Raw genomic sequence first — 25,389 nt, 5'->3', positions numbered from 1 at the left:
CAGAAGAGAAATAAACTTAAGGGACAAACAAATAAAAAAATAGGATTGCTATTTGGGACATTAGAATGTCTTTCCATTTTTTGAAGTCACATTCTTTTTCTTTGCATTGACAATATAAAGGAAAAATTTAAACATATAGTTTGTTTTAATACTAAACAAGTATGTTTCAAAATAACATTAAATTTTTCCTGAAATAGAATGTCATTTTATTTTATAAAATTATACTGAGGTTTGTCTTTGTTGTGTTATGTCTGGCTTCACCACTTTCAGATGCAGCGTCTCCCCATATGTATGCAGGAATTTAGGGTCAATTAAGAAAATCAAACATCTTCTGGATCAATACTAGAAATTCCTAGTCTTTTAGTGAACAGCTAAACAACTTGTGAACTATTGGATCCTTCTTATCAGAGATATTTCCTTACCAGATTCCTCAGGGTCTTTCAACAATACTTAGAATGTATTGCCTTCACTGGAAAGGTTGGGATACATTCAGAGTTGTACCTGCCTTAAATAGCCCATGTTGAATTGTATAGCACAATCAAACATCACCACAGGAAATGTTTTGTGACATTTTGTATTACATCATAAACTGTTTTATGATAATTTTTATGTCATAAAATAATTTATAATGTTTGCAGCTTTCATTTTCATAGGAAACATGTGTCCCAGACCTTGGACATATTCTGTAACTTAGCCCATTTGAGATAGCTTGGTTCAGAAATTGTTCCCCTAATGCACTGTTTTGCCCAATTAAAAGGTACAGGAATGAGTTTTAATGTATAGATTTTGAAACTAGACATGAACATGGATAGATTTAAAAAAAAATTGTAGCCTGGAACAAAGGAGGATATCTGGATTTTAGTGGATTGCTATTATGACAACTAAAAACAACAAATATAAAAATTTTAAAAAGTATTCTGATTTCTGCTTAAGTTGGCAAAGAAGATTAATTTAAATGGTGTAGCATCCAGGTATTTTTTCTAGAGTTATAAGCTGGCGTCTTGAAAATATATTTCCAGCAATTGCTGAAAGAACCTATTTATACTTTCCCAATGCTGCTGATGTTTTTACGTGGCTGTCCTTCCTGTTCTCCAAAGCAAATCACTGTTGTGATTCATTCACTGCAAGTGTTGATATTGGTTAAATTGGTTGAATATTGGTATGAAGTCACCATTGCATCATTCCATCATACCAACTGGTCCTTCTGCCTATCTTATTGCTAAGCAATATAAGAAAAATCAGGATTTCTATGCTGTGAAAATAATAATAATAGCACTTATATAACACTTGACAGTGCTTTACAGCCCTCTCTAAGCTTTTTACAGAGTCAGCATATTGCCCCCAACAATTTGGGTCCTCATTTTACTCACCTCAGAAGAATGGAAGGCTGAGTCAACCTTGAGCCTGGTGAGATTTGAACTGCCAAATTGCAGTCAATCCGCAGAAGTATCCTGCAGTACTGCACTCTAACCATTGCACCACAATAATGAATTTAAGTAGCAGCTAACACAGGTTGCCAGCTGTATAGAAAAATGAAAACAATATTTTTTATATTTATTGAAGATTTTTCTTAAAGTAAAAGACAAATCTAAAGAAAAAAAAGAAAGATGGTAGAAAGAAAAAGATGCAAGGGGAAAAAAGGAAGAAAATTTATGAAATATGACTTTCAAACTTCCCTTCAACAAATTGCAATCTCTCTCTCTTGTTATGCAAATTTCTTCAGCATCTCATTTAACCCACATCTTTTTAAATCTTTGAATCTGTAAATCATTGCATCATATATTTATTTTATTTTTTCTTCTTTTCTTCATTCAGCAAAAAGTCCATATAAAGTTTCAGAAAAGTTTTTTTTTTTTTTTACCTCTGATAAAACAGGTCAGCTTTGTCATCTCAGGAAATTCTTCCACTGTGGGAATTTCATTGTTCTTCCAACATTGAGCATATAACAATTTTGCTGCAGTTACCATTTATATACAGTAAACAGTTGGTCATGAGTCTTTTCTAATTCATTGCCCATAAATCCCAGTAAGAAAGTTCTTTTGCATTATCATATGAATTTTTGTCCAAAATTTCTTGGCTTTTGTCACCAGTCTACCAGGTCTGATAAAATGTCCCATCATATTTTAACATTTCTAAAATTGTATCTGAAATAGTTTTCTACACTTTTGATAATTTGTTTGGTCTCATACACCACCAACAGATAATTTTATAAAGTGTTTTGCTTTAGTTATGGGATAGTCTGAATTTCTTACCAGTTTCCCACTGTCTCACATATGTCCATCTATATATTGCATTCAAAATTTAATAGCCCATTTTGTCCGACCATCTTTAACTTGTTCTTTGTTTTAAATCTTAACAAATTTATACGTTTTTGCTATTATGTGTTCACTGTTTGTACCTATATAAATGTTAACTTCTATTTTGTGTTTTTTTATTCCAATTATTTTTACCCATATTAAACCTTTCTTTTAAATAAATATAGGAAATCAATTGAAAACTATGTCCTTGTGCAGTGAGTTGGTCTCTTGACTTCACTGAAAAATGAAAACTACCTAAAATAAACTTAATACATCTTTCTTTCTGCAGGTTTGACATGGGAAAAAGCACTAAGGCAGATTGGATTTGAAAGGTGAGTACCAGATGTTTATGTCTTACTAAAAAGGAAATTGAATTTTGCAACTCATATTGATTTTTATTGCCACACTATATATTTTGCTACTTAAATAATATTGACATATACAGTATATTTAAATTTTAAAAATGATTTAACTTAACATTTAAAATCAAGAAGGAAAGAATATAAAAAAGGAAAACAATGGAGAATCAATGTTACTTCTAAATAGTTCTGAAGAATATATTTTTCAACAGGGAATTCCATGGGAGCTCAAAATAGTCAAGATAGTGTATCTCACTGCATGATTGAAGTACCATCCCTTTTTAACACTTGCCGTCTGCAGTTGCTCACTGGTGAATGATTTTTTAAAAACATGCTGGAAGTGATGAGAATTATACAGAGGAAAAATATTAAGAGAGTTATATCTTAAATATAATCAAAACCTTTAGGCTCAAATCTTAAAAAAATATGTATAGCCTTCTCAAAATATGGTTGGATGTTGAATTTGGTTGAATGATTGATTTTAGACATCATGCTAAACCATGATGTAACATCATGGAAGCATGTTGTTATCATTCTAGAACAATATATTTCTCATCCTTTGTTCTTCTCCTATACCAGCATGAACATAAAGTAGAACTTGAAATTATGCTTATTATAGTTTGTTGCATAGTCAACCGGATGTTTAGACTGAATTTGGCATTTTGTCCACCTATCGAGCTCTTCCCAAGGACCTGGGATAGACAGATGGTGTTAAATGCATGGTCATAGGACATAAGCTCTTCCGAATAAAACATCCTTAACTATTATTCACATTTTAGTTCATTTTCTGATGGTATATAAAAAAATAAATATATATCTTATATCTGTAGAGCCAAATTTAGGATCCCTAGTGTATAATGTAATGGATGCAATTTTGTAAGCACAGTATATATTCTAAAATACCTTCAAAAGATCTGTGATAGTACTATTGCTTTTTTTTATAATCCTAGAGGAGTGGTTGTAATTTATTGTAATATAATAAGTGACAAGTATGTTTAACCGAAGAATTCTAGTCCTGACTTAGGTGTGAAAGCTAGGTTGGGTGACTGGGCCAATCACACACAAGGTGTTGTGGAGAAAATAGGAGGAGCAAGATCTATTAAATATATTCACTGCCTTGAATTATTTTTAAAAATAATAATGGGGGGGGGATTTTTTTTAAAAAAAAATCCACAGCCTAGAAATAATGTGAAGTTAGAGGTCAAATGCTGGATTTTTAGTGTGTATGTATGTTTTCTGTGTTCATTCCCAGAATGTTTTTTACAAAATAAAATAGAACACTATTTTATACAACTATATTAGAAGCAAATCCCATTTTTTAATGAATCATTTGCAACTAAATATGTAACATTACAGCTTCAATTTATCTTTTTTTCATTTTGATCTCAAGACTGTTTTGATTCCCCTTCAGCTACTTAGGTATGTTACCAAATGCCCTGATCATACGATGCTATCATTTAAATAGTGATTATTTATACATTTATTTGCTTCATTTAGATGACTCAACTATGTTTCAATTACCATGAAAACAATTATGTAAATATTGTAAAACTAGGGAGCGTTGCTAGGATTCAACTTTTAAAAGTCAGTCCAAATTCAAAATACAAGGATAAGACTGTTATGGTCAAGTAAATGGCACGGCGGAACAGAAATAGCTGAATGCTAAATATGTTGAAACCAGAGCTTTTTTTTTTCAATTTGTAAGCAAAAGTCAAATAGAGTAAAACAAAGACATTCTTTAAAAGAAGTAGGTAAACATTGCCTATATGTGGAATTTTTTCACATATAGTGGTGGAACATGTATCCAGAAAGAAATGTGTATATGATGACAATATATTTTGAAAAGACAGAAGACTGGGCAAAAAAATACAGAAAGAATTATTCTCCCATTTCAGCAGATTTGCATGATAATCCCCTGTTTAAAGAAAACTTGCAAATGAGAATTTATTCAAATCCAGTTTCCAATAATTCAGAACTTTTTGTTAATGTTTCACAAATGTGTTTAAAAGAAATAATGAAAGGGAAATCAAATTTTTGTTTATAAGCCTCTATATTTACTCTCAACATTGGTTGGTCTTTTATTTGTTGCTATATTTGCTATTGCTATCCTCCCTTGATTTACACATATTCCTGCTCCTGCAAATAGCATTATTCCTCGTGCACTTTTGTTTACTTATTTAATGTGATATGTATACTTAATACACATTTTTAAAGAAAGGAAGTCTTTATAACAAAGGCACCAAGGTTTAATTGTTTGTAGTGTATTTGTTTGGATATCTGGAAATAGTTTGATAACATGGGTTCTTGGCTGAGACACCCAGAGAAATATTTAGGCACAGTTTGTTCCATTTGTTTCATATGGCACTTCTAATTATAATGATTCTTAAAATTATACTATCATATCATAGAAAATAGGCTACCTAAACCCCAGGTTATGCTCTAAAACTCTCTTGCTTCTGAGTCAAATCCACTTACCCAGACTAAGCAATAGGCTGTAAAATAGAATTTCCAATCGGGTAGACCAAGTCCTTTTCATTTCTTTGTATCTTGAAGTATTTTTATGTTTAACCCTATTTTCTTCATTTGCCATACAAACCATTAAAATATTTAAATTTAGTAGTTGGAACAGTGGGGTTGTACAGTGAGCCAGAACACACAGTTATAATTGATTGGTTGGAGAGTGCTGGCTCCTGTATGAGGCAGCTTACGCTGTGATTGTTACTATGGGTGAAAAGGGGGACATTTCCTTTTCTCCCACCTTTTTCTTCTGGGTGCTCTGTGCGCTCTATGATATACCTCATGATGCACCTGTTTTCCTGACTATCTTACTGCTATAAATATAGATGTAAAACATATTTATTTATATAAAATTAAAAGTTCATGTCAGCATCTCTGACTTCATTCGGATATCTGTTTCACAATTTCCTGACACAATACATACAATACAATACAATACAATACAATACAATAGCAGAGTTGGAAGGGACCTTGGAGGTCTTCTAGGCCAACCCTCTGCCTAGGCAGGAAACCCTATACTGTTTCAGACAAATGGCTATCCAACATCTTCTTAAAGACTTCCATTGTTGGGGCATTCACAACTTCTGGAGGCAATCTGTTCCACTGATTAATTGTTTTTTCAGGAAATTTCTCCTCAGTTCTAAGTTGCTTCTCTCCTTGATTAGTTTCCACCCATTGCTTCTTGTTCTACCCTCAGGTGCCTTGGAGAATAATTTGACTCCCTCTTCTTTGTTGCAACCCCTGAGATATTGGAACACTGTTATCATGTCTCTCCTCGTCCTTCTTTTCATTAAACTAGACATACCCAGTTCCTGCAACCGTTCTTCATATGTTTTAGTCTCCAGTCTCCTACACAAATCTAGATAAATTTTTCTGCCATGTTTAAATGCTACATTGTCATAACTGTTTAAAATAAAAGCATCATTTTTGACAAAACATCAATTTTTATCCCAGACACTCTCCCCAACAATGGCAATTATATTTTTTCTCATCTTAACACGTCCTTCTTTACACTCATGGCTTAACAGAATTATTCCACTATAATATACAAGTAATGTTAGTCATAGTAATAACCAAGTTTTTAACTTTTTTATCAATCTGAAAAGCAGTTATTTCTATCAATTTTATTTGTTTTTTTATTTTCATATCCTTTGTTAACATCTTCATCTTTATTTGTTTTAAAACCAGCTTCCACCGCCCAAATTCTTTAATTTTGCATTTTCTTTCAAAGAATCTCTCAAAATTATCACCAGTCAACAGCAAATGTCTTTAATTTATGTTTCATTTTTAATCTTCATTCCAGCAATCCTCGTGTGTTACGTATCACTTGCAAAAATCCTTAAAATATGCAATCTTTAGTATTTATAAAATTAATATTTTTTAATATTTTAATTTGTATTTATTGATGCTGGGATGCTGGTCATTATCATTGCTATTATCATAACCTGGATATAGAGTTATTGGTAGCATTTTTCAATTTGCAGGAATACTCAAATTTCAGCGTTAATTATAAAGTATTGAGAGGATATAGAATTTTATAAAAGCACTTCTATAGCTGTTCTCAAATTAATTATCCACAAATCTTGCTGTCAGAAGTTGTGGGAGCTTCATCACTGGAAACTTTCATTTGTCAGAAATGGTTCAAGGTCTCCTGCTAGTTGAACTAGATGATCTATAAGGTCCCTTCCAGCTCTGTTAAACTGTTAAATCTGTTAATCTGTTAAATCATTTTACTGTTAATCTTAACATTAGATTCTCTGGTTATTTGGATGCAATGAATATCCCATTGTTGTTAAATCTATATCAGTGTTTTTATTGAGAACATAAATATGGCTTCAGATTAGTTTAGTGAGCTGGAATATATATTTAAAATTCAGGTTTTTTTCTTAGGCAAAAAAAATATGTTAATACTATTAGGTTGTTTCAGGATTATGGGCATAATAAAAGGAAATGGGAACCAAATCTGTAAATAAATAATAAATAAGAGGAATGTCAAGTAACCTCAGTCTGGAACTGAACCAAAGTTCATTTTTTTAGTAACTTATTTTTCTAGACATATGTGTTTCTTTCAAAACATTGTATATACATTTAGTTTCTATAACAACACGTTATATGATACCTACATTTTAAAGTGAAATTTAAGTGAATTTCCTTGGGGAGAGAACTGTTTTTAACGCTAACTTTGCCTTTACAATAATGTCAGATTTCCTGCAGTGAGAGAAATTCAATCTGTGATAATATGCCTTGAATGAGCAAAAGTTAAAAATTCTTCAGTTACTTCTGAAGAACAGGATTCTTGTAAGGGAGGATATAAACTACTACTGTATTGTAGCCAAGAAAACTGTGTGGACATGTTCATGAATTTACCAGTTCAACTTGAGTCAATGGAAACCTTGCTTATTAATTGACATCTCAGTAAAAAATATTAAGACCATAATTCCTGAATTACAATGGTTTTTGTAAGAGCTGGTTCTCGATTGATATGTCTAGTCCTCTTCCAAAGCTATCAATCAGTTATAAAAGAAGCACGCTTACTATTTATACTCTTTATATTAAAAGAATATACAATATAAGGAGAGCAAATCAGAAACTCCTCCTCACCCTTTCAGGAGGGGAGGCCATGGCCAGAGGATTTTTTTTACACAACTTCATTTTGTGTACCAATCATACCCTTTCCTTCATCAGGGAAAGCTGTCCATAATCACTCATGCTTTGGTAAGCTCCTAAGTGGATAGCTGCAATGCATTCTACATTGGACTGCCCTTGAAGAACATCCAGAAGCTGTACAATCTGGCTGTGCAAGCAGTTATGATTATACTTCAGTACACCTATGTTACCTTTTGCTTTCTTTACTGAACTGGTTTCTAATAGGTTGCTGGGTACTGGTTGTCACCTATAAATCTCTTCATGGCATGAGGCCATGCTTTTTTCTGATTTCTCTACCCACCACAATGGTCCAGGTCTCATCAATTAAAGAATGCCACCTAAAGAGACCCAGGAAGCATTTATTTTCTGTGGCAATGTCTGCTCTTTAGAACAGCATTCCTCCCAAATCAGATTAATTCTGCTAGCCTTTTGTAAAACCCTTTTGTGTGGCAAGGGAATCAGGAGGGAACGAACTCCCTGCTGAGATTCGGACCCTCACCTCTCTCCAGGCCTTCCGAAAAGCCATTAAAACCTGGCTGTGTCGGCAGGCCTGGGGTCGATGAGTTCCCTTCCCCTCTCGAATCGTGTGGCTGTTGGTTGTTTTTAAATGCCCTGTACTTTTGTAGTTTTTGTGTTTTTCCCTTCCCCTCCTTGAGTTTGTGCGCCGCCCTGAGTTCTGCTGGGAATAGGGCGGCATATAAATAAAATGAAACTCCAAACTCCAAACTCCAAACTCGAAACCCAATAACTGAAACAATTAGTTGCTAACTGGTTTATTCTCAGTGGCCATTTTCATTTTGTTTTCCGATGTTTTTGCTTTATTCCATTTTGTTATTGTAATTGATGTTTTTATTGTATTAGCTGCCTAGCGCCACTCTATATAAATCATCATTGTTGTCATCATCCTGTATGAGTTTCTTCTCTAAAAGTATATTATTTGCTGCTGTTGTTGATATTGTTACTTTAATCTTTTTAATACTTCAATCTTCCTTTTAGTAATCAGTTTTTTTGAAAAACACATTCATGAGATTAACAACATCACTTTTATAACCTATTTAATGAGTTCCTAATATACTGTAACTTTTCAAGTCTAGACTATATAAGTTAATGCTTCAGAATTCAAATATCTTATATATTATGCTTTTTTGTACTCCATGAATGTACATTTTTCTGAAACATCGGTGGTATCAATTAATTGTGCATCTAATGTTATATTTATACATAATATAACCATTTTTATAGATTAAAAATAATTATCTCACCAGGACTTCTATGTTTCTTGAAAGCATGCATCTAAAGTAAACTACTTATGGCTGAAGCATAATATAATACTGGGCCTAGCTTAAGCAAAAGGAGATCACCAGAGGCATATGGTATCATGCTGAATGAAGTATGAGTAATAAATTAATCTCTTTCTATTTTAAGGAATTCAGCAACTCTCCACTTTTAAGTGTTGAGTCCATAGCCTATACCAGTGATGGCAAACCTTTTTTGGCTGCTCTGCCAAAAGCTGGGGGAGCACAGGGGGGGTTGTGCACCGTCATGTCACACCCATAGTGCTATGTATGTGTCCCCCCCAGCATGCGCATGAGCACGATCAGCGACATCCCCCCCGCTTTTGCGCAGTTTTTTCATGTTCCCCAGGCTCCAGAGTCTTTCTAGGAGCCTGGGGGCGGGTGAAAACAGACTCTCTGCCCCCCTAGATGCTAGAACACACAGTTATAATTGATTGGTAAAACGGACCTATGGGGAACCCAGAAGTTCGGGAATGGTGACTTCCGGTTTGTCAGTAGGGCCAATTTTCGACCTCTGGAGCCTTCAGGGGCTTTCAGGAGGCTTCCCTGAAGGCTCCGCAAAAAATGGACCTATGACCAAAAGGGAAGTTCGTTCCTGAACTTCCGGTTTGCCCGTAGGACCAGTTTTTCGGGCTTTGGAGGCTTCAGGAAAGCATCCGGGAGGCGAAAAATGGCTTCAAAAGAAGGCCGAAGTCAGCTGGCCAGCCTCCCATGCCCTGACAAATACCTCTGCATGCCACCTGTGGCACACGTGCCATAGGTTTGCCATCATGGGCCTATACAATGTACATTTGAATGCAACTTTCCTTTATAGAAAACTTATTTTGTAGTATGCTGGAAGGTTTATGAGTAAATGAGTCAAGAGACTAGCATTAAAGATGCTGTACAATCATAGGATAATTTAAAAAAACATGTGAAGCAACTATGGAAACAGAATGTATTCAGAAGCAACCAGAAAAGGTTTCTGCATGGGAAAAATGTGTATAACAAGTAGGATTATAGGAATATAAACAGGAAGTTTATCAAAGCTTATATAAAACACTTTTCAAGGCAAAAAAATGAAGCCAGTTTCATCATAGCAGAATATGGTGCTCATCTTACCAATACTTTCTCTTTCTGTAGTTTTGCAAAATTAGTATATTTTTGTACGAAGAGTGAATGAAGCACTTCATTAGAAGCAAATACAGAATGTTGATCCATCCATAAAAAGATATATAATGCTTGGCAGCATTATTATTAGACAAGTGTGGTATAATGTTCTTGAAATATTTCATATACATTTATGCCTCATAAATATAACTTTAGTCGATTATCTCTGAACCTCATTCCCTTTGCATTAATTGTACACTAATCGTAATTGTACACTACAGATTCCTGTATTTGCTTCCCTAGAAAAAAATGGTAACAATATGCCCATATTTGGGCTTGAGGTTGAGGTTTCTGTCTGATATTTGGGGGCCAGCCAAATAATCTAATTAATTCAATAATTCTTCTTAATTCTGATTAAAAAATACTGACCTTTTTTGTACCTCTCTAATGAATATACCTATAAGAAATTATTTGCTATACATTGTAACTGATTTAATGCAGTGCTTTGCTCAAAATAGCTTTAAAATGCACTTAGGAAAATTTAGAAAAATGCGTTTTGTGCAAAACAATGTATTAAATACATTTTTGTAGATTAAAAATCCAATTACTACAATAATAATGGATTTATGATGGATTCATCTGTCTATGATTTTCTATAAAGCATTCTCTCCAAACATTTAATAATGTTACCCAACATAAATTAGGCTGTGTACCCAGTTTTGTAGGAGTAGGAATGGCAGAGCTTGGGGATGGAGTCAAAAGAGGAATCAGCCTAGAATTTGAACAACCTAGAGTCCAACTCCTCTTGGATTCTATTAAATAGTGCTAACCATTAGTTGACTAGATTCCTGTGGCATTGACATGAGCAATAAATCAGTTTAATTATAATTTATTGTGTGGTCCTTGTCTTTCATGCCTGACAAATTGCTTTCTAATTCCCATCTAGGCCTGGTATCAAATAAGGTTTTATAATTACTAAATGGCTGAGTTAAAAGACTTTTTTAACTTCATATTTTTACTTACATTTTTCTGCTAAATGCCAGAAATAGGTAATTTCTCCCATGCAGTTTAACTTCAAAAATCTTTTGCAACAAGTATATGATTGTGTTCTGCAGAGATGTACAAGTAGTTCTCAACTTACAACCATAATTGAATCTTGGTTGGTGAGTGAAGCCTTTCTTAAATGAGACATCGCACAATTGTTTCACTCAATGACTGCAATCCCAGCCTTCCCAGTTGCGGTTATTAAACTTGAATCAAAGGTCATTAAATGGACAGAATTCTGGTAAGGAGACCCTACCATGCCCTACCATTTGGCAAATCCTCAATTACCCTACCAAACTTTCTTAGCAAGGTTGCCTTGCCTTGTCTCTCCAAGCAGGCATGATCCCTTGGAAGCTTCAGCCAGCTCAGCCTGCCACTGCCCCTAGGCCTCCATTTCATTCCAGGATCAAAGTGCTTCTGTGGAACATTTTTTTAAAAATTCCTGTTATGTCCACAAAAGAGGGAGAACAGAATTACCTGACTCCAGTACTTAGTGCTTTGATTTTAAAAAATGCTGATTCAGATATTAGTAGCCTTATACGGATGGGAATTCCTGGGTTCCTCTTTCCCTTTTGGAAGCTTATATATGAGAGGAAGTTGGTAATTACATTTATACATAAACTAACTGTACTTTTTTCATTATTCCTTCATTTTAAAATAGCATAAAAATAATGTGAAATGATTTTGCATCATACAAAAAAATCATTTTATATCAATTTCAAGAACTACTTAAACATTTCTTATCTCAACTGTAATTTATGAACTCTAAAAATGTTTATAAATAATACACATCCTATCATACCTTGAGTGTAACAAGTAGGCAGTTATCTACCATATTTTATTTGATTGATGAAAAATATAAAATCTTATGCTTCAAAATAATTGGTTTGAATGAACCTGTTTGAAAGTGTAACAAAGGGATTATTTTTTTTCTGCTGTCTCTGGACCCCAAAATTTATGATTCCACTTATCTGAGAATAAATTGCCTCTTCTAAGATATCACATTTTTTGCCAGTATCATAGTGGTCAGTTTCAAAACATTTTGGAACCTCTTCTGTAGGTGTGGCCTGCTTTCCGGGTCCACTGGTGGAACCTCTTCTAACTGGTTCGGTAGATTTGACGAACCAGTTGTACCGAATAGGAGCGAACTGGTAGGAACCCACCTCTGCAGTATCAGCATATAAATCATTAGTTATTAAGTTTTATGTAATTGTTATCTTCTGTGAGCATAACCAACAAACCTAACTATGGTCCACTTTGATTTTATAATACTTTCTTTGCCCATTTTTATAAACATTAAATTCCAGAGCTTTTGAATCCTTAGACATCCATTAGAGATGAAAATATATGACTTCATTAATCCAGTCCTTCCTTTCTTTTTCTTTTTTTTAATTGTTTTTTTCATCTTTTTTTTTATTAATTTTTTTTATTTTTTTGTTACATAAACAACACATGCCCACACCAGTGGGAAAGGAAAAACTCAAAACACAAAAAGGACAAAAAACAGAAAACAAGGCAGGGAAAAAGAAAGAAAGAAAGAAAGAAAAAACACAAGTATATATTATAAAAAAGTATATCAGCTGGTTACAACATGTTTTTGTGCATCTCTTCCATTAATTCATATTAATTCAAATATCTTAACTCAAATGTTTACCATATTGAAATCATCATACCTCCACTTTTAGTTGACTACAGTTGTTTAAACATCCTTCATCCTTAACTATGCCAAAGATTTAATCCATAACCACATGCTAGCATTTCATTTACTTGTTTATAAAATCCTCCATTAACATCAAATCGTCATATCCTATTTTAGCTAAACATCCATAATATTTAATACCAAAAATTCCATCCTCCATGTATATAGTTTACTATCATTCTCTTTTCTTTATGTAATTATATTGTATATCATAGCATTTTCCCCATATTAGTTAAGATTTAACTGTATATAGTTTTGTTTTATTTTTAATAGTGATAATTATTGTGATTAATAACCTTTATATATGGTCCAAAAATATTTCTAACCTTCCCTTCTCATATCCAATTATTATTTATCATATCAACTCCACATTATATACATTACTATCATTATCAATTATTATTCAACTATGTCTATTACAAATAAAATTAATTAGGTTTAGCTAATTTTGAATTGTATTCTTCCATCTATCAGCCTGTGTCTCTCCAATAACAAAACCTCCTTAATCCTGTTGCCATTCATGGATCAAGTTCTCCAAACGTCTTTATGAGCAAGTCCAAACAAGAAAATCTTTGCACCTTTTTGCTTAAAGTGCCTCTCATATAATGTTGCCGTCCTCCACTTATTCCCCTTTTCAGCTTGTCTTTAATTCTCAATGGTGATATCAAAAGTTTTGCAAATGATATTTCATAAAGTATAAATTCTTTAATGCTTATCATTCCTCCTACGCTCTGTCTTTCAAAGTAAATCTTCTGTGTGGCTGCCCCCCCTTCAAACACTCCATCTTTTTCTCCCTCAGAGGTAAACCAGATGCCCGGAATGTCAGCAAATTGAAAATCTTCATCTCTGACATCCTTCGTTTGTATTTCAGGAACATTCAAACATTCAACAGTCTCATTTTTTTCTTCATATTTTGTTGTTAGAAACAGCAAATAATCCAGCTTCCTCTCAAATCTGTCGAATGTGTCAGATAACTTTTGTAGTGCGGAATTCATTTGAAATGAATCATTTGAAATTTGAGCAGACGCCATCTTTGTACGCAGTTAGTATTTTCCCTTTAGAAACTTTAAGGTATTTGCAAGTAAAAACAAGCTGGGAGCTGTACAATCTTATCTGATCTTAGACCAACCCAGCCAAGCAATAAAAGTGTCAAGTTGTAGGGAGCCAAATTACAGTAAATTGGTTTACAGCCCACTTACAGAGAGTCAGAGGAGTTGTTGAAGTAATCTTTCCTTTGTTCATGTAAGTAGCATTTAAAACATTTAAAAACTAGAGTAACCACCGCCCATAAACCAATAAAGAGATCGAAGTCGCCGCTAGATTCTTCTGTTCTTTGGTTTCAATTAGCTTTAATTTTTATGCGGACCGTCTCTCTTTGAGTAATAAAATCACCTTACCAGCTGGAAACACTCACGCCATTCTTAGGGGCAACCTGCAGTTTTGGTTAGCTTACAGCTAATCCAGAAGTCACTGGCAAAGGAGGTTAAATTCCAAGCCCCCAGGGACTTTTCAAACATCTCTGGGGTCACTGGATCTCCTCCTACCTTTCACTGTCTTTCCGGGACAGCTTGGATCCGAAATGAACCGTCCAATTTCCTTCGGAATAGGGGAATTTCAGGAATAGCCTGAAAATCCATCTTCTCACTGCTAAGGCCCGCCTTCTTCTCAATCCAGTCCTTCCTTTCTATCCTCCTTCCCTCCTACTCTCTCTCTCTCCTGGAATCACCCTCACTGGAGTCGTGTTATTGTGTACTAGGACAGTGGGTGATGGCCAGAATGACTGAGGCGGAGACAGGAATAAAGGCTAACAAGTTTATTCCCTGAACGTAACAAGCTAACAATCGGAACTGGCTTGAGACAGGAACAGCGGCTTCTCATCTGACAGCTCCCTTTTTATACTCGGGGCTGTCAGATGGTAAGCCAATCAGCTGTCGACGATCTCCCGCCTTAACACAATCTCAATGTGCATGCTCAGAACGTGACACTCCTTCCCTCTACGTTTGTGCAAGCGTAGTCCTGCAAGTAGGCCGGGCGCCGCCTAACTTGGCCGGACGAGCGAGGCCCTCTTTCGACGCCTGGGGTGGACGCCCGACCTTCCGAAGACTCTGTCTTGCAGGATGGCAGTGGCACGGGACACAGAGGCACCCAGGACTGGACTGGCCCACCAGGTAAGTCACTGTTTTGTACTTCTGGGCCGGCTGCGTGATCGCTCGCAGCAACTGCACTTCTGAACTCGGTGCCGTTCTCTCTCTGGTACAGGACAGGCTGGTCTGTTGGTCATCCCTGCCTGGCCCGCAACTGGTCACAGTGGTACCTCCATTCTTGTCCATCGTCCAACTTCACCCTGTAAGAACAGGGCCCAGTCTGGTCAGTCACAACGCCCGGTAGCCACAAGGGATGCCCTACATAATTCCTAGCATATACTGTCCCCCCCCCCCGTGAAAGAACGCATTCCTCCCTGGGAGTCTAAGGGCTTAGGAGTGGCATAGTCAGGGTGCAGCTGGTCAAGGGGGGGTCCTAAGGCAGCAACCCATTAAGAGCTCCGCAGGGCTAACGTTGGACTCAGGGGATGGCGTTGTATGGTGGGCCAGCAGGAAAGCATCGATGTGTTCTTGCCAACTAGCCTAGCCCATTATGGCGAGGGCTTCCTTGGAGGAGTGAATCATGCGCTGGGCCAAACCATTGCTAGCCACGTGAAACAGGGAGATCAAGGCATGCCTAACTCCCAAGAAGGCCAGGTAAGCCTCAAACTTGGCGGACGTCAGCTGAGGTCTATTGTTGGACACCAGCATGTCAAGGATCCCATGGGTGGTGAACAATCTCCTGAGGGCCCCTATCAGCGCATCCGCAGTGGTGGATGGCATTTTAATAACCTCCAGCCATTTGGAGAACGCATCCACCACAATGAGGAGGACTTGTCCTTGAATAGGGCCCGCAAAGTCAATATGTAAGTGGGACCATGGCGATGAAGGCCATTCCCACACCCGCGGCTCCGTTTTAGGGGGAGCTGCCTGGGAGCCCTGGCATTGAGGGCACCCGGGACATGGGCGGTGATGTCCTGGTCTAGCTGGGGCCACCATACATAACTACGCCCTAACGCCTTCATCCTTACGATGCCGGGATGGGCGCTGTGCAGCTGCTGCAAGACAATAGGTCTCAGTGAGGGCGGAACTATAACTCGATGGCCCCATAAAAGGCAGCCGCTTTGTACAGAGAGCTCCAGCAGCCGGGTTTTGTATGGGAGGAACTCAGGCCCTACACTATCCCTGGGCCACCCCCTTCTCACCCACTCTAAGACCCGGGAGATTACCTGATCCTTTGCAGATAACTGGGCGATGTCAGCAGCCGTGACCGGCAGGCCAAGGTCATCCACCAGGAACACCGGAGACGCGGCCGCAGGGTCTTCTAGCATATCAGGCAGGGGGCATCTACTCAGGGCATCGGCGTGGGCGATTTGCTTGCCTGGGTGGAGGATCAGGGAGTAGTCATAAGCGGCGAGGAATACTGACTATCGGGTCATACAAGGGGACATCACTTGCGGAGCTTGCCTGTCCCCAGCCAGCAATCCGAGGAGCAGTTTGTGGTCGGTGACAATGTGGAACTGGCGGCTGTAAACATAGTGGTGGAACCGGTTCCTTTCCACGGGGGAAAGGGTGTGGGAGAAAAATGCCACCGGAACCTCTGTGCCGTTCAGCAATTGGTGACAAAGGACTGCACCGACCCCGTACTGCGAAGCATCGCAGGCCAGCAATAGAGGCAAGTGTTCGCTGTATTGAGCGAGCACAGCATTTGACGCCAGCAAGTGTTTGACAGCTCTGAAAGTGGCAGCTTCTCTGCGGCCCCACACCCAGGGCGCTTTAGTGTCCAGTAGCCGTTGGAGCGGCTCTGCCACGGAAGCCTTGTGGGGCAGGAACACGGCATAAAAGTTCAGAAGTCCAAGGAAGGCTTGGAGTTCAGCTCTCGAGGCCGGTGTAGGGGCTTCCACAATGGCCTTGATTTTGGCCGCACTGGGGTGGATGCCCTGAGCATCGACCAGGAAACCCAGGAATTCGACTTGGCGGACAGCAATTTGGCATTTCTCTCACTTCACCTTAAGGCCAACTTGTTGAAATTTGTGTAAGATGGTCCACAGTCGTGACATCAGCTCCTCGTGGCTGGAGGCAGAAATGAGGACGTCATCAAAGTACAGGACGACGCCACTGAGTCCCTGGAGCAACCGCTCCATCAAACTTTGAAATAGTTCTGGGGCAATGCTTACCCCAAACTGCAACCGGCAGCATTTGAAAGCGCCTCGGTGGGTTATGATTGTTTGAGCCTCAGCTGCATTGTCATCAACCACCAGCTGCTGGTATGCCTGGGTGAGGTCCAACTTTGCAAAGATGGAACCTTTGCCTAAGATGTGAAGCAGGAGTTGAACCACTGGCACAGGGTAGGCATTGGATGGCAGGGCGTGGTTGATGGAACAATGGTAGTCAGCGCAGATCCTGCCATCCAGCTTGATGGGCAAGACGATGGGGGTCTCCCACCGCGCATGGTCCACCAGCTCTAGGACCCCTTACACGACAAGGTTGTCTAGCTCAGCGTCTACTTTTGGCTTGAGGGCGATTGGCACCCTCCGCGGCTTCATTCGGACGGGGGGCATGGACGGGTCGAGATTGAAGGACACAGGTGTGCCAGTGTATTGGCCCAGCTGGCCGTCAAACACAGCAGGAAACTCACTTACAAGGCAGTCCAGGTCAGAACTACTAATGCTGTAAATGCCGCTGATCTGCAAGCCAAGAGAATCAAACCAGGCCAGGCCAAGCAGACTTGGCAGCCTTCCTTCCACAATTATGAGTGGCAGCCTGCCTTCAAATCCCTTGAATTGCACTTTAAACTTGCTAGTGCCGATTACAGGGATCAGGTTTCCCTGATAGTCTCTGAGGGTCAAATTGCAGCTTTGTAATCGGCGCTTCGCAAGTTGTGGAATGAGTCTTTTTATGGTGCTCCAGGAGACAATGGATGTGGTGGAGCCGGTATCGAGCTCCATCTGGCATGGAGCGCCCTCGATGTAGACAGTCAGTTGTATTTTTTTCTTGATGCTGTGCCACGACTGCCAGTCAATTATGTCACTGGTCGGTGTATTATGGAGGATGGCGTGGCACTTGATTCTCGGCTTCTTAGGACCCTCTTGCCTGCTGCAGAACTGCCGAGGTCTGTCAGCCTGGAACCCTAGAGCGGACATAGGCTGGGCGGCCCGGCACACTCTGGCAATGTGGCCTTTCCTGCCGCAGCGCTGGCAGAGGGCTTGCCTAAATCTGCATTTAGCTCTTTCGTGGTTGCCTCCGCACCCACTACATGCAGATTTAGGGTCACCCTTGCCTCTTGTAAAGCTCTTTTTGTTCACCTCATGAAGGCGGTTGATGTCTTCCTCCTCCTCTGGGTCTGACTCTTAGCTCACCTCCCTTTGGTGAACCACAGCCATGCTGTATGTTCCCGAGGGGTGAGCAACGGCTGAGGTTTGGTTTTGTTTAATAGTGGTCAGGGAGGTCGCAGCCAGCTCCACGGCGCGAGCCTCGTCGAATGCAGACTGGAAGGACAGGTCAGCCTTCACCAAGAGACGCCTCTGAAGCCTTCAGTCGCGAATGCCGCAGACCAAACGATCGAGTAGGGCCTTGTCAAGGTCCCTAAATTCACAATGGAGAGCTGCCGTCCTTAGCACGGCCATGTAATTGTTGACGGACTCTCCTTCACCTTGGTTCCATTGATGGAAAGCATGCTGGCGGGCTATTTTGGATGGTGATGGAGCGTAATGGCTCTTAAGTTTTGCCATCAGTGTCTGCTATGGAACCGCATTGATGGGGTCAGGGGCTGTGAGAACCCTGGCTGTGTGGAAAACATCGGACCCACACACTAACAGGAAAAACACGCACTTTCATTCTTCTGTCAAGTCTGTAATGTTGTGCGTGACCAGGAAACATTCGAACCGGGCTATATATGACTCCCAAGTCTCAGACCCCTGGCTGAATGGCGTGAACATTAGGGTGGCCATTCCTGTCAAATTGGTAGCGACGTCTCGTCGCGAGTGGCAAGCTCAGTTCCTAAGTGTGACTTCAGCTAGTGACTTCAGCTCATAGTGACCAGCTAACTACCGACCTCAGTTCGGTGATCCCACCTTCGTCGCCAGTATTGTGTACTAGGACAGTGGGTGATGGCTAGAATGACTGAGGCGGAGACAGAAATAAAGGCTAACAAGTTTATTCCCTGAATGTAACAAGCTAACAATTGGAACCGGCTTGAGATAGGAACAGCGGCTTCTCATCTGACAGCTCCCTTTTTATACTCGGGGCTGTCAGATGGTAAACTAATCAGCTGTCGACTATCTCCCATCTTAACACAAACTCAATGAGCATGCTCAGAACGTGACACATGTACTATCAATAAATTATTTTAATATGATTTTCTCTTAATTTTGGCAAAGAATATAAGTCTAGAAATCTCAAACTTATTCTAATCACTTACTCAAAAAAAGTGTGTACGTGATTTTCATCCTGAAGGACAGATGTCTTATGTTCTAGCAAAATAGCAAAATTTAGATGTTAACCTTTTGTTGACCTTTTGATAGCTTGAATAAATGTTCCAAGTTTAATAAATTGGCTTTAATAGCTTGGATATTGTATTGAGAGATGGAAAGGAAACTCATTTGTAGAAAATTAAATTAAATAGGATTGACTTTTGAACAATTTTATTTGCTCAATGGGAACTACAATAGTTATGGTGCATACTTTGCATTTTAATTCAATTGCCATTTGCTTTTTCATACTTTCCAAATATTTCAATACAAAAAAACAATCTACAACTAATAAAAAGTAGTGATGGGATATGCCTGAGGATGCCAAGTTTCCAAAGTTATCTTCAAAAGTAGAACTTTTTTTATGTAATCAATATAGGAATCTAAGCTTTTAATTCTTTTCTAAAAATTGGCATGAAATTCAATGGAAATAGAATGATTCAAGTTCTATATAACATCCTATATCCATAATATTTTTCAGCTATGAAATTTTATAATACATCATAAATAGGAATATCTAATCTGCCATAATTTTTATGTGGTTCATTGCATGCAAGCCTCGGTCTTTATTTAGAATGTATAAAGGCAATATATATTTTCATTCTTTAAATTCTTTCTAATATACGCATTAATCATGTTGGCTGAGAATGATAAGAATTGTACTCTAACATATCTGGATGGCATCAGGTAGATAGGAGCTGTTTTAGTTGAAACCGATGCCCTTTCAAATGATCTCTTCTATGACTTAGCCATACCTGCTGTCTCTCATTCAGAAACCTTCTTAGAGAATAGAAATGATAGGGCATTCTTTTGGAATTTAAGCTTTGGCATTTTTGCCCCCTTTGTCGTGAAAATGTTTTCAAGACATTTCCATCAGTAGTTCTGTTTCAATATCTGTTTCCAAATCTCATATGATAAATAGTGCTTTTTGCTGACTAAAGAAGAAATGGAAAAAGAAGAAAAGTGTTTCTGATATGAGAGTTCACCAAATATTCATCAAAATATTCAGTGATCTAATAATTAGATATACTATTGTATATTATTTTATCATCTACCTTTTCTATCTTCGTATTTTCTGATCTTTTTCTCCAGCTAATGATCTCATGCAAACGTTATCCAACAGTGTTTGTTTTTATTTCTGAATTGTTTTGGCTTTTCAGCCATTCTATTGACATATTAAATAAACACAGAATTATGCGCATAGCTAGAGATGGTTCACTGAAAATAGGATTGATACTAAGTCTCTTTGGATATTGCTTGCAGAGCAACTGATGCTCAGCATGAGGTCCACATATATATTTTTTATACCTGGGCAATGCATTGAAAACATAATTTGGCTTGTATAGAAAATAAATGAGGCGTAAGTAATAGCATGGAGGGGACGGTCTACTCTTATATTTGACACAAGTTTGGTTTTCGTTTGCAGCATTGACCCATAAATGTTGCAGGCTTTATGTCAGTAATGAGCCTACTAACTTTGGCAAGTTGTTAAATAGCAGCATTCTTCATGATGCTATTTGGAAAACAAATATTTGGAAAATGTGTTGTTGATATGTTGGGGAACACTTTGCCAAACTGCTTTTTCTCCTGTACAGTGTAACTGCCAAAAAAAAAAAAAAAAAGATATGTGATTATTAAGGCTTTACATACTCTTCAAGAGACTTGTAAATTTTATGTTTGTTAAAGTCTGTGCCAAGTGGTTTTTATGTTATGCCTCTTATCCTATGATGATATATTTTTACATTTTGCTTCAGTTGATGAAATTTTCTATATTGAAATATCAATATTTATTTTGCTACAAAGAAATCATTCTTTCCTCCAGATAATTAGCAAGGAATGTTGTGGAGACAGCTGGTTATAAATAATATACTGTAAGGTAAAGGTAAAGGTTCCCCTCGCACATATGTGCTGGTCGTTCCCGACTCTAAAGGCGATGCTCATCTCCATTTCAAAGCCGAAGAGCTAACGCTGTTCGAAGATGTCTCTGTGGTCATGTGGCCAGCATAACTAAATGCTGAAGGTGCATGGAATGCTATTACCCTTCCCCCAAAGTGGTCCCTGTTTTTCTACTTGCATTTTTACATGCTTTCAAACTGCTTGGTTGGCAGAAGCTGAGACAAGTAACAGGAGCTCACTCCATTATGCGGCACTAGGGATTCAAACCACCAAACTGCCAACCTTTCTGATCGACAAGGTCAGCCTCTTAGCTACTGAGCCACCGCCCCCCTTAACATCACATACTATATTTGAAAACAAATTAATAAATGAGAAATGCAGACATATACTGGAAAGTATAGGCTGGATGCTGAAAATTAGGCTTTTCATACATACCATCAAGTAAAGCCCAAATTATACACAATCAGATGATGGCATTAAAAGACAATATTTTAAAAATGTCTGGTGGATCAGGCCAGAAGCCCAGCAAGAGACATTCAGGAAGCCCAGAAATGTGATGATGATGATGATGATGATGATGATGATGATGATGATGATGATGATGATGATGATGATGATGATGTTAATTTTGGTGAGATTCACAGCCTTTGGGTCTGGTTAGTAGCTCAATAGCTTGACTCCTAACCAAGGACCTAGGAACTGTTAAGGTAGCGTCAGAGGTTATAAGTTGTTCCAAGTAGGGTGGTTTTTTGTGTTATTTACTTTATTCATTAAACATTAAACTCAGCCAACTGAACATTCAAAAATGCATTACAAATACCAGTGACTGGTGTTAATGGTTGATACGGTTTGCTGCCAGCATCCTAGGTATCAACCAAGTACCTTCTTAAAATACAAGATGTTCCGAGTAGTGCAATTTTTTGCAGTTCTGCTGGTGTTATTGCAGCAAGCTGCAATTTGTTGATGTATCTTGTAAAATTCTTGGACATGCTGCCAAGTGCCCCGATGACAATGGGTATCACTGTTACATGCTTCAGCCATAGCCATTTAGTTTTGATGGCCAGCTCGCGATATTTCATTTCAGTAGGATGGTTGTTTATTATTATTACTACTACTGTTGTTGTTGTTATTGATTATCACACAGTAAGCCAGATGTTCAGACTAGATTTGGCATTTTTGTCCACCGATAAAGCCATTCCCAAGGTCCTGGGAGAGACAAATTTGTATGTTTGATGGTGCTACAGATATCATCACAGGATGTTAGGGGTTCTGACTAAAGATGCCTTTTGCATTTGACTGATAATGAATTTGTCAATGCTGATGGTGTTCAAGTGGTGCTCTAGTTCAGAGGTCCCCAACTGCTGTTCTGTGCCCCACTACCAGGCTATGGCCTATTCAGAATTGGGCCACACGAGTGGCTGTTCAGAGCGTGCATGCGCAGTTCAACTTGTACAAGCAGTGGACCGGTGGGCACTTGTATGGATGCACGTGCTGGGTGCATGCACACCAGCCTGGCCCTCGTTCAAGTGCTGCATGTGCACACATGTGTGTTGTGTGTGCTGACCGGCTGCTCACATGGCCGAGTTCCCCTCTCCCTCATCTAGCCAGGCTGTCAAGCCATAAAGGTTGGAAGCCACCACTCTAGTTATTTTGTGATTGCACCCAATGTGCCTATTACTATTGGTACTACCTTTGCTTTCTTTTGTCACATAATTCTATTTCTATTTGCAGGTCTTTGTATTTTGTATTTTGTTAATCTTCATTATCTTCTATTCTGCCGTCTCCAGGTACTTCCATATCCACTATCCAGATTTGTTGTCTTTCTTATCAATAATTGTTAAGTCTGGCGTATTATGCAGCAAATGCCTGTCTGTTTGAAATCTAAAATCCCAGAATACTTTAGCTTCATCATTTTCTATGACTTTCTCTGCAAGTTCTTGCGTGCAGGCAAATGGTATTTCTTGCAGATCTTCCAATGCACTATGTTACTATTTTATCATATGATTGTCGTCACTCTGTGCAATCTTTTTTAAGCAGCTAAACAGCTGGCCCACTGTTTCTTCAGCTTCTTTGCAGAGGTGGCACTTGCTATCTGTCTTCTCAATTCTGATTTTACATGCATTTGTACTTAAGGATTGTTATTACTATTATTACTGTTATTACTATTATTGTTGTTATTACTATTATTACTATTATCACTATTGCTATTGCTGTTGCTGTTGTTGTTGTTGTTGTTATTATACAATTGTATCCCAGCAGCCAGTTGTTTCGCTGGATTTGGCATTGGTTACTAGTTGGGCCCCACCCAGGGGCCTAGGACGTCGTAATGTATTTTCGTAATATGCGTGCAGATCCAAGCAGTGTGGCTTTTTGCATTTGACTGATGGTGATTTTGTCAATTTTTCACTGTTTTAAATGTAATTCCAGTGCTTTTGGAATAGCACCCAGTGTGCCAATTACCACTGGAATTACCACTGCTGGTTTGTGCCATAGTCGTTGAATTTCGATTTTTAAGTCCTGGTATTTTGCGATTTTTTTCATGTTCCTTCTCGGTGACCCTGCTATCACCTGGTATTGCGATGTCTATGATTGTGACCTTATTTTTCTCAACAAGTGTGATGTCTGGTGTATTATGCGCCAGTATTTTGTCCGTTTGTATATGGAATTCCCACAAGATCTTGACCATTATTATTATTATTATTGTACAATTGTATCACAGCGGCCAGTTGTTTCGCCGGATTTGGCATTGGTTACTAGTCGGGCCCCACCCAGGGGCCTAGGACGTCGTAACGTATTTTCGTAATATGCGTGCAGATCCAAGCAGTGCGGCTTTTTGCATTTGACTGATGGTGATTTTGTCAATTTTTAACTGTTTTAAATGTAATTCCAGTGCTTTTGGAATAGCACCCAGTGTGCCAATTACCACTGGAATTACCACTGCTGGTTTGTGCCATAGTCGTTGAATTTCGATTTTTAAGTCCTGGTATCTTGCGATTTTTTCATGTTCCTTCTCGGCGACCCTGCTATCACCTGGTATTGCGATGTCTATGATTGTGACCTTATTTTTCTCAACCAGTGTGATGTCTGGTGTATTATGCGCCAGTATTTTGTCGGTTTGTATACAGAAATCCCACAAGATCTTGACCATCTGATTTTCTGTGACTTTTTCAGGCTGATGTTCCCACCAGTTTGTTGCTGTTTTAATATTATAATTTTTGCACAAATTCCAATGGATCATTTGTGCTACTGAATTGTGCCGCAATTTATAATCAGTCTGCGCGATTTTTTTACAGCAGCTGAGTATATGATCAACAGTTTCGTCAGCTTCTTTGCAAAGTCTGCATTTGGCATCATCAGAGGATTTTTCGATTTTGGCCTTAATGGCATTTGTGCGGATAGCTTGTTCTTGCGCAGCCAGGATTAGTGACTCTGTTTCTTTCTTTAATGTACCTGTTTTTAACCATAACCAAGTTTGTTCCCTGTCCACTTTATCTTTTATTTTTTCCAGAAATTGACCATGCAGTGCTTTGTTCTGCCAACTCTCCATTCTTGATTTTATCACATCTTTTCTGTATTCTTGTTTTGTCTGTTGGGCCTTCTTATTAATTATTAATAATTAATTATTAATAATTAATAATAATAATTATTATTATTATCATTATCATTATTATCATTATTATTTTATTATTATTAAATATAGACCTATTGCATACCCATATTCTGATAAGTGAAATTTAAGATAGTCCAACTTAAATTATTAAATTAGTGTCATAACTAGTTAAGATCAATGACCTCTGTTAGCTTTAAAATAATTATATTTTTAAGGGATTTTAGAAAGTGAAGTTTGACAAACCCAGTATTGATATGGGCTCCGCTGTGGCTATGAATTTGATGTTGTTCCCTCCTCAACTGGTGCTCCAATTCATGATCACTTTTTTACAGTCTGCTTGCCCAGATGGAAATTCCCTCATCCTCTCTTTATCTGGGAATTTCTGTG

General features: G+C 38.3%; 1 protein-coding gene across 1 annotated transcript in view; it reads left to right on the top strand.

Moving 5' to 3' along the window:
- PIEZO2 (piezo type mechanosensitive ion channel component 2) overlaps positions 1-25,389 on the top strand; it is a 217,105-nt gene that overhangs the window by 91,585 nt on the left and 100,131 nt on the right. Inside the window, exon 4 of the mRNA XM_087707301.1 lies at positions 2,587-2,629. Within this exon, the coding sequence (XP_087563427.1) occupies positions 2,587-2,629 (43 nt within the window). The remainder of the gene's footprint in view (positions 1-2,586; positions 2,630-25,389) is intronic.

This window comes from Thamnophis sirtalis, unplaced genomic scaffold (assembly GCF_051295495.1).
Source record: "Thamnophis sirtalis isolate CommonGarterSnake01/CBP01778 unplaced genomic scaffold, rThaSir2_p1.2 scaffold_2, whole genome shotgun sequence".
NCBI classification, from domain to species: domain Eukaryota; kingdom Metazoa; phylum Chordata; class Lepidosauria; order Squamata; family Natricidae; genus Thamnophis; species Thamnophis sirtalis.
This window is presented reverse-complemented; position numbering and strand designations above follow the sequence as displayed.